General features: G+C 37.1%; 5 protein-coding genes across 5 annotated transcripts; 1 reads left to right on the top strand and 4 right to left on the bottom strand.

Moving 5' to 3' along the window:
* Positions 1–5: 5 nt before the first annotated feature.
* On the bottom strand, positions 6–2,848 carry BDF20DRAFT_853589 (uncharacterized protein). The gene is made up of 9 exons (XM_053080140.1): positions 2,608–2,848; positions 2,402–2,511; positions 2,254–2,330; positions 2,086–2,183; positions 1,861–2,015; positions 1,643–1,781; positions 1,428–1,580; positions 1,245–1,361; positions 6–1,172 (listed from the first exon to the last, which is right to left on the bottom strand). Exons 1-9 carry the CDS (start codon positions 2,741–2,743, stop codon positions 340–342), a joined length of 1,818 nt encoding a protein of 605 aa, XP_052939419.1. The 5' UTR covers positions 2,744–2,848; the 3' UTR covers positions 6–339.
* Positions 2,849–3,447: 599 nt separating this feature from the next.
* Positions 3,448–5,461, bottom strand: BDF20DRAFT_832934 (DHS-like NAD/FAD-binding domain-containing protein; the record flags this gene model as incomplete). Its single annotated transcript, XM_053078587.1, has 4 exons — positions 3,448–3,583; positions 3,650–4,812; positions 4,898–5,040; positions 5,107–5,461. The coding sequence occupies 4 exons, from the start codon at positions 5,459–5,461 to the stop codon at positions 3,448–3,450; spliced, it is 1,797 nt and encodes a 598-aa protein (XP_052939418.1).
* A 2,310-nt stretch (positions 5,462–7,771) lies between these two features.
* Positions 7,772–8,966, bottom strand: BDF20DRAFT_814826 (kinase-like domain-containing protein; the record flags this gene model as incomplete). The annotated part of the gene is made up of 2 exons (XM_053077019.1): positions 7,772–8,500; positions 8,586–8,966. Coding segments are annotated over 2 exons (1,110 nt in total), but the record flags the coding sequence as incomplete, so codon positions are not given.
* Positions 8,967–16,012: 7,046 nt separating this feature from the next.
* Positions 16,013–17,339, top strand: BDF20DRAFT_813677 (kinase-like domain-containing protein; the record flags this gene model as incomplete). The annotated part of the gene is made up of 2 exons (XM_053076901.1): positions 16,013–16,405; positions 16,479–17,339. The coding sequence occupies 2 exons, from the start codon at positions 16,013–16,015 to the stop codon at positions 17,337–17,339; spliced, it is 1,254 nt and encodes a 417-aa protein (XP_052939416.1).
* A 1,588-nt stretch (positions 17,340–18,927) lies between these two features.
* BDF20DRAFT_815681 (chitin synthase-domain-containing protein) lies at positions 18,928–22,215 on the bottom strand (the record flags this gene model as incomplete). The annotated part of the gene is made up of 6 exons (XM_053077104.1): positions 18,928–19,542; positions 19,637–19,920; positions 19,982–20,120; positions 20,208–21,055; positions 21,101–21,588; positions 21,677–22,215. The coding sequence occupies 6 exons, from the start codon at positions 22,213–22,215 to the stop codon at positions 18,928–18,930; spliced, it is 2,913 nt and encodes a 970-aa protein (XP_052939415.1).
* Between the last annotated feature and the right edge of the window lie 5 nt (positions 22,216–22,220).

The following is a 22,220-nucleotide window of genomic DNA, read 5'->3' as shown; positions in this document are numbered from 1 at the left end:
TGTTTTGTTCTTATAATGAGTGTTATGATGATGATGATGATGACGATGGTGTTGGTGGTTATTATTTACGTGAGAGTGATAATGCGAATTTCCGGAGGAAGCATTTGTATTTGTTACGCGCGCACTACTGATAGCAGCAGTAGTAGACGTTTCTGCTGTTGGCTCTGTGATTTCAGGAAGCTTTTTGGCAAATACATCATTAAAAGCAGAGGCTATGCATGCTTTCAATTCTTTGTACGATACGATTATTGTCGTTGTTTGATCTTCACGGGAGGTCAAAAGCAACTTCTCATCTACACCAGCATCCAACTAAACGTAGAGAGCATAAATACTAGGGTATCATTTCTTGCTTAATGCAGCCTTTATTACCTTGTTCAAACATGTAATAACATGAGTCATATCTGTCATAGGAGCTCCTACTTCATTCACTTGATGAAAAATATAATCTCTGAAAAGCTTAATCATATGTCTATCGCCTGTTTCTGACCAACGGGGATCCTTTCCATATTCTGGTCGCTCGTTAATGAAATCTAATTTTGATAGCAGCTTGATTAATCGACTATTTTCCAATTCGGCACTCAATTGGGACTCCAGGTTATCAGTGTAATATTGAGTATTATTGAACTCATGTAATAATCGTGGTCCAATAAACGTAAACACTTCATCAATCGATTTTGTTATTGAGGGTTGTCGCAACAGGTAAATTGCAATATTTTTGAGATCAGGCGAATAAAATCTCGCCACATACTCTAAAGACTGCAAAAGATTATTTTGAAGAATAGCAGCGGTTGCTGAGGAAGAGACCAAGCATGCAACAGAGACAACAAGTTTTCCAAGACTGAATAAATCTTCCTGCTGGTGCATGGATATTGTATTGGCGTCACACATATCATATTGCAAAACATCCAAAATGGCTGTATGGTTAATCCGCAGTCTGTTTTTGCTTGTCATCAAGATCTTACTAGGTTCAATGGTTCTTGCTGCTAACCCAGACCGATGAATCACTTTCAAAGCTGACGCTAATTGTGTAATAAAGCTCCATAAGGTGGTTTCCAACATATTATTCACACCGTTTTGAAATGCAGCGTGCATCATTGCTTGAGCCTGCGGTGAGAAATAAGCATCGTATAAGCTGATCGAACAAGGATGGTATTTGTAAACAAACACAATTGCTAAATTAAATGATATATATTCTCAGCATGTTGTTCATTTCATCTGATTACTCGTAATACAACAAAACCTACAGGAATCTCCAAATGCCCTGGTTGTAAATGCTTCGTGTATAGATATAATATTTGCATGTTTAATTTTCTGCCATGACTTAACAATTTGCATTGCTTGTTCATTAACCAATCGAAACCCTATATTGGTGATGCCCGGTAAACCGTAAGGCTTGAATTTTGAAAAAGATATCTAATTCACTTTACCTTCAATCCTTATTAATGTGTACAGTTTACCATCAACTTTACTTGTCGCTCTGTATACCCATGATGCATGACCTAATAATTTACCAGGCTTCTCTTCCAAAGGGCATAATGAATGATATACATGTACTTCCTCTGGCAATTTCAAATTCTTGGCTACATAACTGATGTGCTCAGTCTAATGGTAAATCGGTAAGCTCTATTTTTCCAAGAAATACCTCGCTTGTTATGAAGAGAAATTTCATTTCGTTTCAATAATTGTTCCTTCAAGTTCTCCGGGACGTTGAAAGATTGTAATATACGTTGATGCAAAGAGAGATTGCTGATGTGAGGTAAAGTGGGTGCACATTGATGATACTAACATGGCAGAAGCAGTAGGTACAAAGGCTGTCAGAAAGGAATAGACACTTTTGTTAAAGCAACTGTTTGTATATACCAAGAGCTGATTGTAAGCGATTGCTGAATTGTAATAATAAGAAGGGTCTAACAGCTGTTGTGTTGCCTGTGATGGATAAAATGTGTTTGCTCCTCCATTACTCATAAATGCTGTTTGTTGTTGTGTTGCTGCAGGATTGAGATCATTCATGAGGTCTACACAAAAGAAGAGACTGAATTAGCTTGTATATGATGTCGCATTTTAGTTAAATCAATAAAGATTTACCAGTAGAATAAGGCGCTAAGGTTGCTGTGTTTGATGCAAAGGAAGATGTAGGAATAAATACGGGCGCATTTACAGAAACGCTACTGATTGGCGTAAGACTATTATAAGTCCAAATTCAGTTAAGCAAAAAATGAAGGGTATGTGCAAAGCATTGAAGTCAGGCTTTACTTTTCTATTGAAGCGGGAGCTTGCTGCTGATTTGCTGTTGATATTATTGTTGCTGCTATGGTCGGTTTCACATCATCCTATACAATTTATCGATATATAATGCTTTGAATATATTTAAAGAAAGACATTATCGCGCTTAAACTCTTACTGCTGTTTTGTGGTTGAATTCACACCCTTTATTTTCGTATTTACAAAAGCCATGTATAATGACATTTCGACACAGTCTTTTCGAATTAGCGGACGCCGTTGAATGTATTACTTTTATTTTGTCATAGAAAAAGTTTTGGCAAAAGATAAAGTGTAAGTTTGGTGTCCGTTAGTTATATTGGTATATTAATGTTAATTGACTGATACCTTTGGGTGTTGTAGCAGTTGAGCCTGCTCTTGATGTCGAAGCTGAAGCTGAAGTAACGGTACAAGACGAATTGTTTTCCAGTTCTTGATTATCCAGACTATTTTTGCCGGAGACTGCGTGATTTATGGACGACATAGTAAAATACAGGAATCCTCGTTTTGAATGCGTCTGTTTGCCTCTGTTTTAGCAGGATTCTTAAGAAAAAGAAACTGAAAAGCGTTGAATTTCCTACATCCAGGATTTCGGAATATCAAAAATTGATTGGATAATTTTGACAGAACTTCAGAAAATGTAAGCAAACTCAGCGAGGAACAACTGCGCTGCCACATCAGGTATGGACAACTCTACTATTTGACCTTACTCACAGCTGAAATAATGAGGATGGCTGCGTCTTTGTAAGTCTAATTCTGATTATCAATAAGGGATAGAGGATGAGGGTAGTATAGTTTTTCTCGCTTGGTCGAATGTATTCCTTATATAAGCTCAATAAGAAACCTTACATAATGACACACAAAATTGAGATAAATGGAAAGTATCCCCTGTCAGGAAAAAGGTCAGTAAACGTGCTAATATTATTAAAGCGAAATTTTGTATCTAAAAGTAAATTGTTTCCTGATCAATAAACTACATAAATATTTCTTCAACTTTAAGGGAATTGTTTATCATAATTGTATTACATCAGATATAATTGTGAATTTATAACAACCCTAAGTTGATTAGAGAGTCAACTAAACAACCGTTTTATATAGTAACGGTATAAAACTTGCCTGCTATTTCGTTTATCTTTTTAAATGCAATTTTCTTCACTATTTTATTGATCATCAAAGTATAACATACTCTCATTCCCCATTTCTATCATTAACATTATCAGAATTAGCTACACCCAGCACTTCATTCGCTGTTGCTTCTTCTTCATCAATGCTATTATCAATGCTATTGTCATCTTCTGAACCAAGGCTTCCCCGTTCGTCATATCTGTAAAAGAGTATAAGTTCAAACTTTCACTCAAGATTTTCTACTGCAACATACGGGAGCATTTACCTTTCTTTGCTAATGTACTTCGGATCCAATACTGCACCTGGAAAAGTGTATAATCCATCTTTGATATACTTCCAAATCTTTCTTTCTTTATGCTTTTCATTGAAAGAGTCAGTTACTTCGACTTCATCCCCGTCACCTTCACGACTCAGTTTATAGCTCTCTGTACTTAGAGCACTGCCTCCAGGAAGTTTTGGATGTTTTAGATCCCATTTCAACATACGGCACAGTTCAGGCACGATCACATCGGAATCTCCTAGAAGCTGGATATCAAATGTCATATGGGTGATAGGTGTACGATTTACTAAGATCTGGGGTACGCTATGCGGCATCTGCGACATAATCTCCGAAACAGGCGACACTTTAAGTGAAGATCCCATCACTATTAATAAATCTACTTTTTCTGTATCTATCGCAAGTAAATTATCGAACTCTGCTGGAAGTTGTTCACCAAAGAAGGTGATATCTGGCTTCATGATAGAAACGCCTCTTTTTCTATATGAATGTTCTTTGTCATCATCATCTTCTGAACTATCATTGCCTTTATTTTTATGACTGGTATTATTTGATATGTTGCTTTTTTCTGCTGCCTCAGCACATCGAGGACAAGGTGGTATCTGCTGTTTCATAATATACTCTTCAATTTCTTTACCATCTACTTTATAACCACAAGTAACACAACTCGCTGTAGCAAAACTACCGTGACAATTGACCACGCGCTTTATATTGGCTTTGTGCTCAAGCGTATCGATATTCTGAGTATAATTCCTTAGCAGTTTCCCTTTCTCTTCAATTAATTTGACAAAATGATGACTAGGGCTGGGCTCGTAATTTGAAGGGTATAGCTCTTTAGCAAAAGAATAAAATATTTCTGGTGCTACCCTGAAGTAATCAATATCAAACATTTGTTGAGGATCATCTAGTTCATATTCTTGAAGTCGAGAATAGATTCCTGTTTCGGATCGAAAATCGGGAATACCACAGGAAACAGAAACACCTGCACCAGTGACAATCATGATATTGTTGGCCTTGCTGAGTAAGTTAGCTACGTCTTCCAACGTGTTGACGGTTTGTAATCTACTTCTTTTACGCAGATAACGAGTAACAATGCTTTTCAATATAGGAAGTAATTCTTTGTCTGACGCCAGTATGGCTGCCTGAGGGTGCTATTTTTAAATATGAATAAATAAAGATATAATGATACAGTTAGTCATTCATTTCATATGTCTCTATGACCAACTTTGTTTTTACCATGAAAATATTGAATGCTTCCAATAGTTTTGGAACAGGTGTCTCATTTTGAACAACGTATTTTTCAATAAACTTCATTAGTCCTTTTTCTTTGGCCTCCTCTCTTATGTTTTCCATTTCTTGATCAGTGAATGGCTCCCAAGCTACCAAATTGTAAATTTTTAGTAACGAAAGATTTCTGTATATGTATATATACAGGCAGTACTTACGGAGCTTATACATAGCTTCATCATCATCATTTCCGTCAACATCCACATCATTATCAGCGTCTGCGCCTATTGTTGCTGTTGTATTCAACGGTTGTGGTATTTGAAAAGCACGGTGTTCCAGCAACTCTTCTTCAACACTGTCATGACTATCACTTTCACTGCCTTCGTCGCCTGAAGCCCAATCTTGATCAGATTCTTCGTTGTATTCATCTTCGTTAAACATATCTTCAAGCGTGAGCTTGTCAGAGTTTGCAGTCTTTGTTGTAGTTACGGTACTATTGTCATCACCAACAGTAGGGTTCGTTATTTCTTCGGTCTCAATAGTCCCTTCAGCATTAAAAGCAGTTTCAACCATGAGATTTTAAATCATTTTACAACATTGTTCTGTAGGTTATCTCACCTTCTATTTTCACTTTTTTGACGGAGTGATTGTATAGATTACTATCAAGCGCGTTGTTGGCAATGGATGATGGATCGCTGTCTTCGGACTGTTGTCGTTTTTTCGTCGGAAGCATTTTTGTTCAATGAAGTTTCCTTTATGTCGATTTTTCATTCCTAATATTCATTCATTGATTTAAACTGTTTCCATCGGACTTTTAATAAGCTCGAATGTGGGTGTGGAAGTGACTACCTGCGTAGAAAGCAAGAAGTACTCCCCATAGTTCTCATATTGAGTCAATATAATAAGGCGTTTTATTGAAGCAAACAGAATAATGCTATTAACGTACTATACCATTTCCCTCTACTAGTACTTGTCCGCCTTGCTAATACAGGTACTACTGTTATTATTATTATTGTTATGACATTGTGATAGTATCATTTGTATCCATCCTTTTGCTAACAAAAACACCTTCGCGGAACCTTTCGATTTAACATATCTTAATGCTAATATGTGATCATTCTGACTAGTTGATACACAAGATATATCAATAGTCATGATAGCAAATCCATCAGGGCTATCGAAACTGTTACTTTCATCAGCATTATTATTCTGCAATATCAAAATAGATTCCTCCTGGTCTCTCTTCTTTTTCTTATGCATTGAAGCTTTGGAAAACAGCGATTTTGTATGATACGTTGAATCGCCCAATACCATAGCTGTTGACGCCGAGGTTGAAGTAGTAGTTGTAGTGGCGGATAAAGCAGATGGGTGTTGAGGCTGAGAGATATGATGTTCACTATTCCCACGATCGTTATAGAAAGGATTCGATAATCTGTGCAGCTGCTTACTCCACCATTTTGATAACTGACTATTCCTATTACTTCTAGTGCAGCTGGAATGCTCTTCAACACCGGAAGTCATTGAGTTCATAGTGGCCGTTGTCATCATAGTCAATGTTGTTGTTCGCGACATATTACTAATATTTGAGTATTTCTTGTTATTGAATAGTTTAGATTTCAGTAAAGACGAGGTTGTGAAAGTCGTTGTCATGTTTGATCCGTTAACTTCTTTTTCATCGTCATTATCATTAAGACTGTTATCGTCTTTATCTCCTTTACTTTCAAGAAATCTACTCAGCCTCTTCTTGTAATTCCTCCTCTTTTCCTTGCTTTTCTTGTTGTTGTCCTTAACTTTTTGATGAAGTTCTTTTCTCTGGTCCTGGCTACTTTTCAGTTTACAATTTCGTAATGTCAACAGACAGACCAGCTGTGTTGAAGATGACTGATAATAGGTGATACCCAATATATCACATGCTTGGCGTATTAGTCGCGTCATTGTTTGTATCGCACGTTGCTGCTGTCGTTCCTCGATCTCTTCTTTTTCTTTTATTTCTTCATATGACAATGATTTTTCGGGATCTGAATGATTTGCATGTTGTGGCAAGAATGCCATAGATAAGCGATGTGAAAGACTTTTCCGCTTATTGTTATTGTTGCCGACGGTAGTTGCGATTGCTGGCACGGGTACCGAGCTAAAATTGGAAGATGATATTGAGTATTCAGACGTTGAAATCATGGTTGATGATGCAAGAGAGTCTGTTGCGGTATTGTTGTTGTTGACTGTTGTAGAAGTAGAAGTAGTGAGAGATTGCCGATGGGAGTTGATATTCGACGTAATTTCAGACTTTATAGAGAAATAACTGACGTTATCTTTGATACCTTTCTGATTCAATAAACTTAAGACGGATGCCGCTTTGCGTAATTTGAGTGATGGAGTTTGTTGCTGTTCCTTCAACTTTGATTTTCGAAACACTCTGGATATAGTTGACTTGGAAGTGATCTCTTTTTCATCCATTGATCGCAAATGTACACTTTTCAGGTTTACTAAAAGTTGCTGGTTTAATTCTGTAATAATTTGAGTCTGCTCCTTATCTCCACTTTGGATAGAAGCATCGCTTGAAGTAAAATAAGTAGACGAATGCGTTATATGATATATAACGGTTTTTTTACATGGAAATAATGTTTTTCGATGTTGTTGGGTATCAGGGTACTGTTGCTGAGGTTGACGTCGTTTTTCTTGTTCTTGGAGTAAATCCTGTTTACATTGTCTTTTTGTCTGCTGAGCGCCCATTTGTACTCTGTTTAAATCTTCGGATCTGAATGATTCCGCGTATAATCGCGTCGCTTCCTTGGCATTATAATTTAGTCTGCTATCGTCCGTATTATTTGTGTCTGTAACAGATAGGCCGTTATTGCTTGTATAAAAAAATATGTCCTCATTACTTAGCGTACCGTTGTTCGTAAACCACGGATCTTGCTTCAGTATAGTTTCTAAACTTAACCGGTTTGCCCGATCTGTTGATAAACACTTTTGTATCGTCAATTGCAGGTCCGTACTTAAATGTGACGGAAATCGATACTGTCGGCATAAGATATACTTTTTCAATTCAGCAGGTGTTTTTGCGTGTGCAAAAAGCTCAGTTCCAGCGGTCATACGGAACAAAAGAATGCCCAAACACCATGTATCCACTTCAGGTCCAATATATGATCGAGCTGCAATTATTTCCGGACTATAGTAAAGCATAGATCCACAGACTGTTTTCAGCCTTTGTAATCCATATCGGTTACCCAGTCCAAAATCAGCTATTTTAACTTGGTTTAAGTTTTCGCCTGTGAGAAGGATATTGGGCGTCTTCAAGTCACGATGTACAACCCAACGAGAATGACAATAATCGACTGCTTTGACAATCTGACGAAAGATATGGCGTGCCTTTTCCTCATCCAAATGTGCAAATTTATTTTTGTCGCTGTTATTGTTGGTAGCGATGGACTTTAAGTAATCTTCAAGGTTGAGGCCAGGCACATATTCCATGACTAAATAGAGTGCATCAGCTGTCTCGTAAGTCTCATAGAGCGTGACGATATTAGAGTGTTCATTAAGAACTTCCATTAACTGTATTTCTCGTACAAGTCGGTACATAACTCTATATTGATGTGCTCTTTTATTTATGATCTAGTAGTGTTTAGATGTTGAGTACATGATGTTTTCTTTTCGTTTTTCTTCTTTGGAATTTAAAGTAATCGCCTTTGCTCTTTACCTTGACAGCCACTTTTTCGCCTGTTGAATGATGTTCAGCCAACATAACTTGACTGAATTTTCCATCACCTAGTCGTGACAAAAAGATATAGTCGCCTATGCCATTTAAATGACTATCTGAATTGACGAGGTTGCCATCGGTAAGATTAGGTGCTACTGCTTTTGCTGTTGTTAGAGTAGCATTATCATCGTATTTAGGCTTTTGCTTCGTTCTATATATCGTACTACTATTGGTACTATTGCTACCACTGCTTTTATAAGGGGCTACTGGTGGCGCTGATGATTGTGGCGCCTTACTATTTTCATTGCGAAAATAAGGATTATTGCTGCTACTTTCTTGATGGTAACCGTCATCGTCATCATCATCAAGTTTCAATTGCATAGTAGTAGATCGATGCCGCCATTTCGGTACTGTTGCTGATGATCGACGAAAAGGATTGTTTATGACCACCATAATTTTTAATGGCCCGGTGCGGTATATTCAAACAGATTATATACTATAGAGAGGTAAGATATTTATGTGTACAGTTTCAAATCTGAGGGTATGTTTTACTGGTAAAATATATGTACAATATTAATTTAGGGAATAATAAAAGTACAGGTATCTTCTTGGGTATTATTTATTGTAATTTCGTTATTGCAGAGCAAGTGAGAAAAAAGCAGAAAGTGAGAACAAAAAGGAGGTTATTTGCTGAAATGGCTTTTTTTAATGGTGAAAAGTTAACTGTGAAACCTTTCTACATCTATTTTAGGAACAGAGATCGTCATTCCATCTTTTGTCTTATTGTGTTAGCCCTTCTTTTCGTTGTTTCTTTTTATTCAATACATGTTATTGTCATAAATTTTCCTTTGCGGCTTTATTTCACATCCAAATTTGTACACATTATTTTTATGCAAGTTAAAAAGCACTTGCGCACTGTCCTTGTTGCTGTACCTGAAAATGGTATAATTCTGAATAGACAGAGGCCAATATTGAAAAGCTTGCGATAATAGCAGCGTTCGAAAACTCCTTATATCATATATAGACGATTCTAAAGGCATGGCTGTTGGAAAGACAGGTCACCAGGTCACCAGATACCTTATTATATGAAAAAGTTCAAGTTTGGGAGGATGACAATCAAAGAGAAGAGTTGGAATAAACAAAGTCCTCTTTACCTTGGTTCTCGTTTATAGATACAGCGTATTTTCTTTTCTTTTCTTTTCGTTTTTACAACCACTATCAACCTATAAAGCTTTTTGGGTTCATGGTCTTCACAAAAAATTCTATCAATAAATATATATTAAGCACTTTGTAAAGATATTTTGCAGACCTAACGTCGTAGATTTTTGTAAAGATAGCAGGAATAACAATTTCTCCTTTACCAACTTACATAGAAGAGCAACTTGAAAATGGAGCGCCAGATATTGAAAGTTTCGAGGCAATCTCTTTCTATAGGTATTGAGCAAGTATGACATTTAGGATTGGTAATCATGTGCTATCGAATTTACAATAAGGTACATTGTCGTAGACATAGGATTTGGGAGAAAGAGCATTGCACATCTATTATACTATAGCTAATTGATATAAGGACTTCCATTCAAAAGAATAGTTATAATACAACATACTCGACATTTGAAGCAACTTTTGCGCGAAATACTCTTTAAGTTGCTGCCTTTTGTCGTAACAGTGTCTTTATCAACTACTCGATAACATGCCTGACAATTTGTGAGAAACAAAGCATTGTAATCTGTTTCGCAAAAGAGTTTGTTGCCTTCTACTTCTAACCAGTTGCAACTGAATCTACTGTTTTATTATGATGAGAGCATCATAGGTGTTCAAGGGGAAAAAATTGGTTCAGTATGATTCCGGGTTTTACAAATCCTTTAAAGGTTTTTGGCTAAATAAAATACAAGAAAATTTAAATGCAATAGTCTGCGAGCAAAAGTGGTTGATAATGCCCATCACAATATATACTGCCTTTAAAAACTCTCAAATTATTCTGTCCAAAGCCAAGTCTTAAACACACCTTAAACAACGTTCATGATACAATTTTTACGAACAATTAGCCTTGATAATTTTGAAGAAACGGGAACAGTCATTCAATGCTTATACTGACTTGCGCTACAATAATATCTGCTTCGCTGTGCCGACAATGGGTACATGAACTTTGTCCTATGCAGCTGTTACTATTATTTTGTTGGTTTTTTTTTCTAATTGACGTTTTCGGTTGCTGATTACTCCTGTCAATAACAACAAATGCATTCTGTTGATAACACGATATCTGGGAGAATTTATACTATTGTGCGTTAGAAATAGTAATACGCGTAAATTGAAACATAGAGTCTAACTTATTGGTTTCTGATCTGCATACGTATTATAGGTATGCAGGTCAGTTAAAAGACATATATGGTTCAAGAAGATTTTGAACTGACATGGCCTTCACATTTTATACACTTAATAAGGGTAAAATGTCCTTTGCCATCATCTTGTTAGAAAGTTTGAGGTAAGAAAAAATAAATAAAGAATAAAAGGACTAGACAATGCAAAGGAGAGAAGACTGTTCGTTTATCACATACATATGCGGAAATTCATTTACCAACTAAGTTTTCTGATTTTTCATAAATTAACCTTAATGAAAGAATAAACAAGTGTTAAAACGGTTAATCAACAGAACCTTTTAGTCTAATTACAGATCAATGACCTTACATAGGCAAAAGGATGTTATAATCTAAACATACTATGCCATACAATAGTTATTTAGCCATAGTGGAAATTCAGGAGACTGGCCTCTCATAAACAATAGCCGTTTTAGGCTCATTGTTTCGCATCAAGCAAAAGACCTCTTTAGATGGGAAGTACTGTGAGCGAACTTCTTGTATTTGCAGCTAGCTTTGTGTTATAATCACAGTCTTACACATTCTCGAACATTTTGAAGAGTGCAATATAAGAAGTTTATTTATATTTCTTCCGATGTGTACCCTTAGGGTAACATATAGGGGCACAAAGTAAAAGATGATGGCAGGCTTTCTTGTGTTATGCTAGTACAGCAATGTCTTTCTTATTGATTTTGCGTTGCTAAAATAAGTAATTAACAAAAAACTTCATACAATGGATACAAAACACAGGGGGAAACAAGCTTGCTGTGTTTGTATGTTGGTGTACAGTGGTACAACAGCAAGAGACTTGGTATTTCAGGTTCGTTTGCTTTTGGCTTTATAATGTTCATAATTGTTACATTTATGGACTGAAGAAAATTGGGGACGGTATATGAAAGAGCGTAAAGTTAGAGTCATCGTCTAACACGAAAAACGCGGGGAACAGTATGTCAGGATGATCATTGTTTTTCTTGTTCAAATTGCTACTCCTTTTTCATTTTGCAGAATTTTTGAGTTACAGTTGAGACATTAAATAATCGCAGATTTGAACAGGCAATTTAGAAAATTAGAACTTAATGATTCAGAATAAACCGGTTCACTGTGCCTCTCAGTAAGAGCTTTTTAATCAAAAAATAAGCAGAAAATTGTTCATTCAAGTTATAATAGCATCAAATATATAATTGTCAGAAACAAGACGCTTCCAAGGAGATGAAAAGCGCGTCTAAAATTTGGATGGGTGTCTGAGTTTCACTTAGTGCCGCAAGATATGTATAGACGGATGATTAGGTATTTTAAAAGTCAAAGAAGACATGAATGCTCAAGTGTTTTACTCGCGAGATGAGGCGCATCTATTTGAATACATTTTTAGTTTGTATATTACTTCAAATTTCATATGCCTAAGGATATTTCCAAAGAAAAGGACTAGTTGCTAAGTATCCTACTTGCTGATTATCTTGTATTAAATGATATATGTATATAACTTTCTTCTTTGTTGTTTTTCATTTATGGCTTTGACTAGCAATCCGCTTTTATGTCTAAAAGAAACAGTTCTGTCAAATAAAGCATAGAAACCACTCTCAAAGAAAAACCATGAAATAAGAAAGCAACAAAAATGCCAAACCATACTAAAAACAAATTTAGTACTTTTGGCATTCATGAAGTGTCAAAACTGTACTAAGTATTCTTCTTATGCCTGTAGTACGGGTGAGGAAAGGCTTTGTTTGGGTCAAGGTCTGCAACTTATTGAGAAGAATATGAAAAACATGCAATTCAACAGGAGCACAATATATAATAAGAAAATGAGTAAAAGAAAAGGAAGCATAGTTGTAAGAATCCTATGAACGCGATTATCATTAGAAACTATCAAAAAATACAAAATGCTTGTGTTGTATGTTTAATCTTTTAAATTGCTCTTTTCCAAATAAAAGTGTAAAGAATTCAATGCAGACGATTTGAAAAAGGTTTCTTCGTAGTTTCTGGAGATGGAATGGTCTACAAATCCGTTATCCGATTAAACGTCATGGAACTGGTTTTATCGAAGTATTTATGGCATGAATATAAATAGAAAAGAAGCGTCAATTAGTTCCGTGTCTATCACAAAAGATGAGCACAAGGCGTCAAGCATTTGCAATTGGTGTAGGTCAGACACACTGAAAGCATGAAATATCGTATATGGTTAAAGCATCCGTCTCTGTAAGTCTTTTGAGATATTTTTCGAAACTGAGATGTTAATGCAGTAAAAAGTATGTTCGCAATTGATAACTCGATATGGAATGAGGAACTGCGTTCAAGTGTCCAAAAGTAGAATCAAAATTGTCTAAATGACTTTATGTCGAATACTTCTATTTAATCTCCGTTTAAAACTGAAGCTAAAAATTATAAATGCACTTTTTGCCAGTAGGTTGAATCACACACAAGACAATTATCGAAAGTTAAAATGTAAGCCAGGCACACAAAGTAACGATGGATATCGGTTTACCTGAACGACTTTTTCTCCTATATTTCACGCCTTAAAACCCTAATAACTCTCTTTAATAACTTTAAGGCTTCATTCAAGCCCGCCCACCCTCAACCCCCTTTTTTTTCCATTAGACTTGGTCTTCTTTTTTCTTTTTTTTTTTTTCCTCTTCTCAACTTTTTTTGTTCTTTCATTTTTTTTTTTTGCGGTCATCTCCTAAAAGGTGATCTCTACAGGAAGACAAAAAAAGTAGTAGTTAAGCCAATATTTGCTGCACATATTATCATTTATGTCATCATCGACAATTACAGCGAAACCATATTTAACAGAATCTTGGATTCATCAGCATATGCAGAGACATGATCAATTCAGCAATAGTGAAAAAGAGAATAAATATGCAAGGTCAACAGCTAGTAGTCGGTCTCGGTGTTCAGCTACCAGTAGTATGATTGCAGAAAGTATTGCCGATGGAAGAAGAAGAAGAAGCGCAGCTAACATACTATCAGAACATAGTAGTAAGATACATTCTTCTTCCAACACTGCCACTAATACGACAACAAATTTACCGAAACTGCAACAGCTTCAGTCAAAGAGAAGACAATCACAGTCAGGTGCTTTAAGCGGTAATGATAGTAGTAGTCATAATATAAACAGAGATAATAAACAACCGACAATAACAGCACTGGCAGCGGGAGCAGGATCGGATGATGGAAGCAGAGGGCCAGGATTGATCAAACTAGCAGACACTTTACGTCAAACCTTAGCTTTGGAACGAAAGTTGGCAAAGGAGGAATTAGAAAAGGCTACTAAAAACAAGACAGGCACTGCCTTGACAACCAATAAATATACTAGAAGGCGTACATTATCCACAACCAATGTTGCTCGACTCCCTGGAAATGATAATGGTCAGAACAGTGGTAGTTACTTGAAACCCACTTTAGCAGATCATCAACGTAGAAATTCAATGCGTCTAAGCTCTCCCAGTCATACATCGGCATTGGCAGCAGCGGCAGCACGAAGAAAAAGCGTTGCACATATTTCTAGTAGTACTACTAATAAAAATGCTGAAAATGATAGCGTAAGTTTAGCGTTAAGAAGGAGATCAATTTTAGCTGCCGCTACTGCAAAAGCCCGGCAGCAAAATCTACTATCTCCAACAACATTAGCAGCAAATAATAGTAATGCTGATGATGAATCTTCGTTAGCCAGCAGCGACAATAAAGGTCCCCCACAAAACAAGATAAGCCCCTCACGCCGTACGAGAAAGAAGTCTATCCTGAATGAAGTGAACGCAGGCCGAAGGATGTCCAGAACAGAGAGTTTAAAAGAAGGATTGCCTACGATTAATACTACTACTACTACTACTACTGCTACTGCAAATAGTACTACAACAAATTCGATCTTGAAATCTGCTCGGCTGTCAAGTAGAAAAAGCAGCATTACCTCATCACCCACAAAAAGGAATTCGTCAATAACAACTACCAAGAGCAATAATATTGCCGATGGTATTACAACGATATCAGACATAAAAACAGCTTCGGAACAAAAACAAAGGGGAACGATAACGAACGCAGTTGGTAGCAGAAAGCGTGGCAAGGTAAAACATACCCAATTTGGACACATGGCGTAAAATCTATGCATCCTGTACATCCATATTAATTTGCCCATTCCACTTTATTATGTTTAATCAGACATTACCAGGTAATTTGGCAAAACCTCCACCTGTTCAAGCTTTAAAATTGCCACCTATGAAAGTAGAGCCTATTAAAGTGGATATGCCATTAGTTAAAAAGAGAACATCCGTTGCAATGAAGGCAAAAACCCCTACTGCCGTTTCTCGAATTGCTGTACAGAAGAAACGCATGTCTCTCTCTGAAAGCACAACGCCCGTATCTGTCTGTCCATTGTCGTCTTCGACATCTTCATCTCCTAACACCGCTACTATCACATCAACTTCATCAAAAGCAAAACGCAGGTCGAAAGGCCTTAGTTTAATAGACACCAGACGTGCTTCATTCAAAAGTCTATCCAGTTTGAATTATACTCCTCCTCATACAGCTACAGCTGCACTTATACCAGTCAGTAATGTGAAACCTTCACCGCGTATTAGGCCTACATCAACTACTCGCCGACCAAGTTTAGGTCTGACCATAGAAAACCAGTCGAGAGTCAAGAATGCAGAGAAATCACAACAGAAAGAGCAGTCATACTCACCATCATATTGTAACAACAATAGTACAGCCTTTTATAATAGCATCAGTAGTGGCAGTAGGAAGAATTCGCTTGTAGTAGATGAAGTTGCCATTGCTGAGAATAATAATAATACCAGCAATAAAATACGTCGTTCAACAGCAGCAGCTGTCAGTCTTCGTGAAAAATTAGAAGCTATGGTGGCAGAACATGCTATTCAGGAAGATAACATTGTCACTAACAATCGTAGTAATAAATCACCTTACTCAGCAGCAATAATTGGTATGAAAAAGCAATCGAAAGACTTGAGCAAAATGCTCGATAGTACTAATATGACAAACACTTTGCAATCAGTACGCAATACTAGTAAGATGAACGATTTAATATCAACTGGAATGCTGCCCTCAAGTATCCAAAATCTCCCCATGACACCCTCTATAGCCATTAAATTGTATGGTCACCAACTGTCCCCCTATGAGCAAGCAGAGATCCAAGGTTATCCTGAGATCTACTTTGTAGGGCGCTCTTCTATCGAAAAATATCAAGCGATGCCAGATAGCTATCATCATCAGCAGAATAGCAAACAAAATTATGGTTATGACGATGAAAGAGGAGACTATAAAATCCTTTTACACGATCATTTAGCTTACCGGTATGAGGTTTTGGAAGAATTAGGCCGAGGTTCATTTGGGCAGGTCGTCAAGTGTTTTGATCATAAACTAGGCATTACGGTGGCTATAAAGCTGATACGGAATAAAAAGAGATTCTATGCTCAAGCAAAAACAGAAGTGAGAATTTTGAGTGATTTAACCAGATGGGTAAACGCTTAAATCACCTATAATGTTTTGGATGGAAGCAAGTTGTTTCTCATGTCTCAACTTTTTTTTATAGGACCCTGAGGATAGACATCACAATGTGAAAATGACGGAATATTTCAACTTCAGAAATCATCTGTGTATTGCCTGTGAATGTCTAAGCATGAATTTGTATGAATTCATCAAAATTAACAATTTCCAAGGATTTCAAACGAAGCTGATTAAACGTTTCACGATACAAATACTACGGTCTTTATCTCTACTTAAAAAACACGGCGTTATCCATTGTGATCTGAAGCCAGAAAACATTCTATTGAAGCATCCTACCAAATCGACAATTAAGGTCATTGATTTTGGTAGCAGCTGCTTGACCCATCAGCGCGTATATACCTACATTCAAAGCCGATTCTATCGCTCTCCCGAGATTATTTTAGGATTAGATTACGGTACATCCATTGATATGTGGAGTTTAGGCTGTATCATTGCGGAATTGTATACAGGCGTGCCACTCTTCCCAGGCGAAAATGAACAGGAGCAACTTGCATGTATCATGGAAGTGCTGGGCGTGCCAGACTCCAAATATATCAATATGAGTGAACGTAGAAGTCTATTCTTCGACCGTCATGGTGAACCTCGCGCCTTTTACAATTCGAGAGGCAAAAAGCGAAAAGCTGGCTCAAAATCGCTTCCCCAAGTGTTACGATGTAATGATCCGTTGTTTTTGGACTTTATTCAGCAGTGCCTCGTGTGGGATCCCCTGAAGAGACTCACACCAGACAAAGCATTTCAACATGCATGGATCGTGCAGCAACAACAACAATTACCGCTACCGTCCTCCTCCACTAATAGATATTCACCGTCACACCAAGCAGAAGTGCATGCTGGCAGTGAGCCTACATCTAATGTTGTAACTGAAAAATCATCCATTACAACTTAACCGGAAGCATTCTAAAAACAACTTTAATACCGCAACCCTTTATTGCGGCTCTATCAAACATAAGTCAATCTATTTGTAAAACCTTTAGAACGAACTGTATCAAATTGATATGTAGAATATTTATGGACCAAGTCTCATATATCCTCTTTTTTTTTAAAAAAAAAAAAATTTACATTTTAAGACTTCATATACCATCTTGAATCCATTCTAAGTATAAAATGAATTTGTTCAAGAAATAAAACAGACAGTAACTAATACAAGGTCAATTCTAAGAAAATTGCACTTACCATTCCTAAAATGACAAATTCACTTCTTAGAGAAACTGTGGTAAGAGTGGTAGTAAGGAAAGAAAGCTTATGCTGGTGTCTTTAGCCGATTGAAGACTGTGAGTATGCATGCGTTCGAGGAAGGCTCTAAGCGGCGCTAAAGACGTTTTCTGTTGATTTCGCGTCCCTAGGCTATATAATTGCGCATGCGTCTGGAGAGAATGTGAAATGAAAATTATTGTCGTACGGTTTATTTTTCAGTATGATAATCAAATAATTTTGTATGACTTCAGCTTTCATAAATAACCGCTGAAGGAGGTTTCTGACAACATGTGGTATATAGCATCTACAGTCTCTGCAGTCAACCAAAAAAATCGCTTAAAAACTTTCTATAAACAATTTGTTAGAGAAAAGACTTCCCTTCATCTAAATTTCTGTTGGTCTACTTCAGCAATCTTCCTTTCAAAAACATTATATGAATGATAGAAACAGTAACTGAACTACACATAACAGTACCGTCTAGCTCAGAAATATTTCAACCGTTGCATAAGTACAAGTACCAATAAAGAATTGCTAAGATGGTGACATTGTTTACCTTCTATACAGAAAGTACTAACAAAATTCAGGACAGGTAAGAATGGACATCCTTAATTTTCAATACGCATAATTGCTTCAAGCAGTTTTTCAACTTTTATTGTTATTGTCCAATGAATAAAAATCATATAGCGCATAGTAACTCTATATTTGATTTCGTTAACAAACGTTGACTGCTGATCACTTTATACTTCAAAACGGACTAATACATTTAAACAATCAAGCTGGGGTAACAAATCTATAAAACGGTAGCTACACATGAAGATTGATGCCCATTTTTTGACGTTAATTAATTGTTGGCCATTAACAAAAGGGCATGCACAAATTAACTTGTTACTCAAATAAATGACTATTAATTCGAATAGGTACTATATCAGGGCAGATTTCAAAGAGATCAAGGGACAAGTGAAGCAGCAGCACCGAAAAATTCAGGATTCTGAAGGAAACATAACAAAAGTTATGTTTTTGTTAATTTTCATTTCAGTAGACAGCATTCACTTTCGATCCTCTGTAACATAGTAATGATAATATTGGTTAAAATAGTGATAGCCTACCACCATACTTTCAATAATTTTTACCATTTGTAACATTACTTTAATCTAACTGCTTAATTCTTTTCAGATGATGTTTATGATGATGGTGATGCTTATAAAATGTATAAATATGTTTGGATTACAATTGATAGTAGTAGATAATACGTTTAGAATAAAAATTTTATGCAGAAGGCACTAGCGAGCATAAGAAGGAGCTCTTTGATTGTCAATCATCATGTTTGAAGCTGCCATTCTTGCCTCTATGAGCATTGTGCTCTCAAGCCTGACCCATTCTTCAAATCTATGCATGACGATACCACTGCTATCGAATTCACCTTCGCGACGTCCATGATCTTCTCCTTTGTCCGATTGTCCTTCAACTACACGAGTTTGTCCCCAAGAGAAATCATCAAAATGCCAATAAGCATAAGCGGGTAGAACAAAGTTCCAAATAGGTAGTGAGAGCAAATAAATAAACATCCACATAACGTAGATCATCTTGAAAGTAGTAATGGCAATCAGTACAGCCGGCAAACCCAAAATAACAGCAAGCAGCAGCAATGGGATTAGCGGAATAGGCTTGACAAAAAAGGAAATGATGATCAGGTAGAGAGTGAAAGATATGGCAGCAGGGAGAACGACGGTGCCGACAAGTTCCATGAAAACAACAAATTGCATAGAGAAACAGAATGTACCGCACAAGTCGCGAATCAATACAAGCTCAAGTAAATTGTGAACAGTAGAGTTGATCCAGCGTCTTCTTTGGGATAAAAGAACTTTGAAAGTATCCGGTACAACGGTTTTGCAGACCTAATAGAAAAGGTACGGCAAGTTTCAGTTTCTTTCTCCCATTAATAAAATTATTTCTTAACTCTGTATATGGATATAGATCGTATAATCTTACTGCTTGAGGTACAAACATCATTTTCCTTTTAGGAAACGTCCGTAACATGAGTGTGGTTAAATATCTATCTTCACCCAGCAGTAAAAGATTCTTTTTATGCAGGCTATCCACGACATTTTCACAGTATTTCTCAACAATATCCTGGGCGCAAAAGATAGGAACCTTTTTACCGGCTTTTGGGGCAAGAATGCGATACATACAGAAGCAACCAGGTAAGCAAGTGACACCGCCGAAAATAGATTCAAAGGCTTTGCTCATATGGTGTGAGATGTAATACTCGAACACTATGGAAGAGTATTGATTAGTTTTGAAATTAGCAATTGAGCGCTCTTTCCCTTCTCTTACCTTGAATGGCAGTAATCCATGAATCGCTTTTATTAGCAATCTTCGTTTCACCACACAATCCCATAATTGATGGGTCTCTCGACATGCACGCCACCATTCGAGCTAAAGAGTCTGGATAAACTTTTGTGTCTGCATCAACCTACATTAGATGAAGTAAATGTTTGTCGAATGAGCCCTTTTCCGATAGATCAATATATATATTTATCAGTTTTCAATTAAGTTTTACCATCAAACAAGTCTCGAATTCTGAGGGATGAACGCCACTCAATTTGAAGACTGCTTTACAAAACTGATACTCTAAATCACACATACGCTCGGCATAGTACACTTTCTGCATTGCGTTCATTAGAATAACTTGACTATCTCGTTTACCACGATTGCCTGGTTTTATATCACTACGTTCGGCGTCTGTGCCACACTTGACCACAACAATCATGGGTACCCGTTGCTGTTGATCTTCCGGTATCACTTCAGGCATTTTAGAAGTATCTTCATTATACTTGTAATATCCAGCATAAACTTTAGCCATATTATGCCGCTTACTACCATCAGCAATAGCTACATATGAGGAGGGTTGTACTTGCTCGCGCGGAACTACATCATCCTTCATCATGGAAAGAACAATGTCAGGTGTAGATATACCATTGCCAGAGCCTGTTATAATACCATCGCACACTACTATAAGCATTTTATGAGTAGCTGGATAATCGGTGTTCGCAAGTGAGTCTAAGGTAGTACGTAATCCTTCTTCTCCTTCTGAATAGCAAGTAACAACCATAAAAGTATGAATCAAGTCAAAATTAAATTTATACTGCTCTTTGGCGGCTTGAAGTTTTGCTTGTTGAGCTTGCCGAAAAGAAAGAGAAAGGGCGTGTTGACCATCATCGTAGCGTGTGCGGAATTGAGATATATTGGGTGATCCTCCATCTTCAACCGTCAGACCAAACGAACGAGACGGGCTCTGATATAAAGTTCGAGACGTATTGGGTTGGGTAAACCGCGAAGTGGTAGGGAAGAAACGACGTTTAGGTTTGTTATATTTCTGCTGAGGTGATGCGGTTGTTGTTCCATTTTCTTCCCGGTTATGAGTGCTTACAATTTCAGATGGTATCAAGGGACTCGAATTTGCTGGTTTTGTTTGGTTGAAAACAGCACTAGAAGCAGCTGGTGGTACTATGGAGATATTGCTTTGATCGCGATAATGCATTTGTTCAACATTATTCATTTCCCATTCCAACACTTTTTCTCGTCGTCTTCGTCGATCTTCATCGGTCTCTTCACGTATACTACCAAGCTTCCCAGAAACAAACCAACCAAAGATAAGTGCCAAGAAGAAACGGATAAAGACAACGCCGAGAATGACGGCTAATGAAATCCATAGAACAATATCGGAAATAATACAACCTGTGGATCTTGTATCGACAACGCCTACTTTAAGGATATCAGTAAGACATTTACCAATCTGTAACCTATCAGATGTTGTGCTGAGCCAATAGGTGGCATCACGGCCAATGAAAGCACTTCCAGGGCCAACAATTTGAGCTACCTGCGCAGGAAGAGGGATATTGGGTGTCAAATAACGTAGTCTTGATAAATCCAATACATTACTATATCAGACGTAGTTGCAAACAGTCAATAAATGTTTACTTATTTTCATTTGATTTCAAAAAGCCTGTCCAATTCAACAATAGTTACCCATTGAAAGCTACTAAACTTGTTCCTGGTTTCTGAATATCTGTCCAATTATAGTATACATCCCCTACTACGTCCAATCGACGGATGGCTAATCTTGCTTTCTTACTGATATGACATCCTTGGCGCCCTGGGTTATCGGTCGCATTCAAATCGGGATTGTATCGATTCAACGCTACACATGGAAAGTAGTTCACTACGTTACCGTGCTCATCATCTGGCTGTATAGGGTTGAATATTCCTTTGCAGTTATAATTAACTGTCTGGAACATGAATGACAAATCATGACCACCTACACCTAGTTCCTGAAGATCACCACTGGCAGGAATATCAGGAAATGGTGTTGGATGCCGAAATGTATTGAGATCAAATGCTCGGCCATGGATAATCACATGATGCTCTTCAACGCCAGTTGGACGTATGCGGTTTGGCTGAATACCACAGACAGTAGCATTGAAACCAAAAGTTAAAAAACCTACAGCGGCACACAGCAATATTATGATTTGCACAAGTGTAACCTTTTCACGCCAAGCTTGCTGCATATATT

This window comes from Mycotypha africana (assembly GCF_025528875.1).
Source record: "Mycotypha africana strain NRRL 2978 chromosome Unknown BDF20scaffold_2, whole genome shotgun sequence".
Classification (NCBI taxonomy): domain Eukaryota; kingdom Fungi; phylum Mucoromycota; class Mucoromycetes; order Mucorales; family Mycotyphaceae; genus Mycotypha; species Mycotypha africana.
The sequence above is the reverse complement of the archived record's forward strand: the minus strand, read 5'-3'. Positions and strand labels throughout refer to the sequence as shown.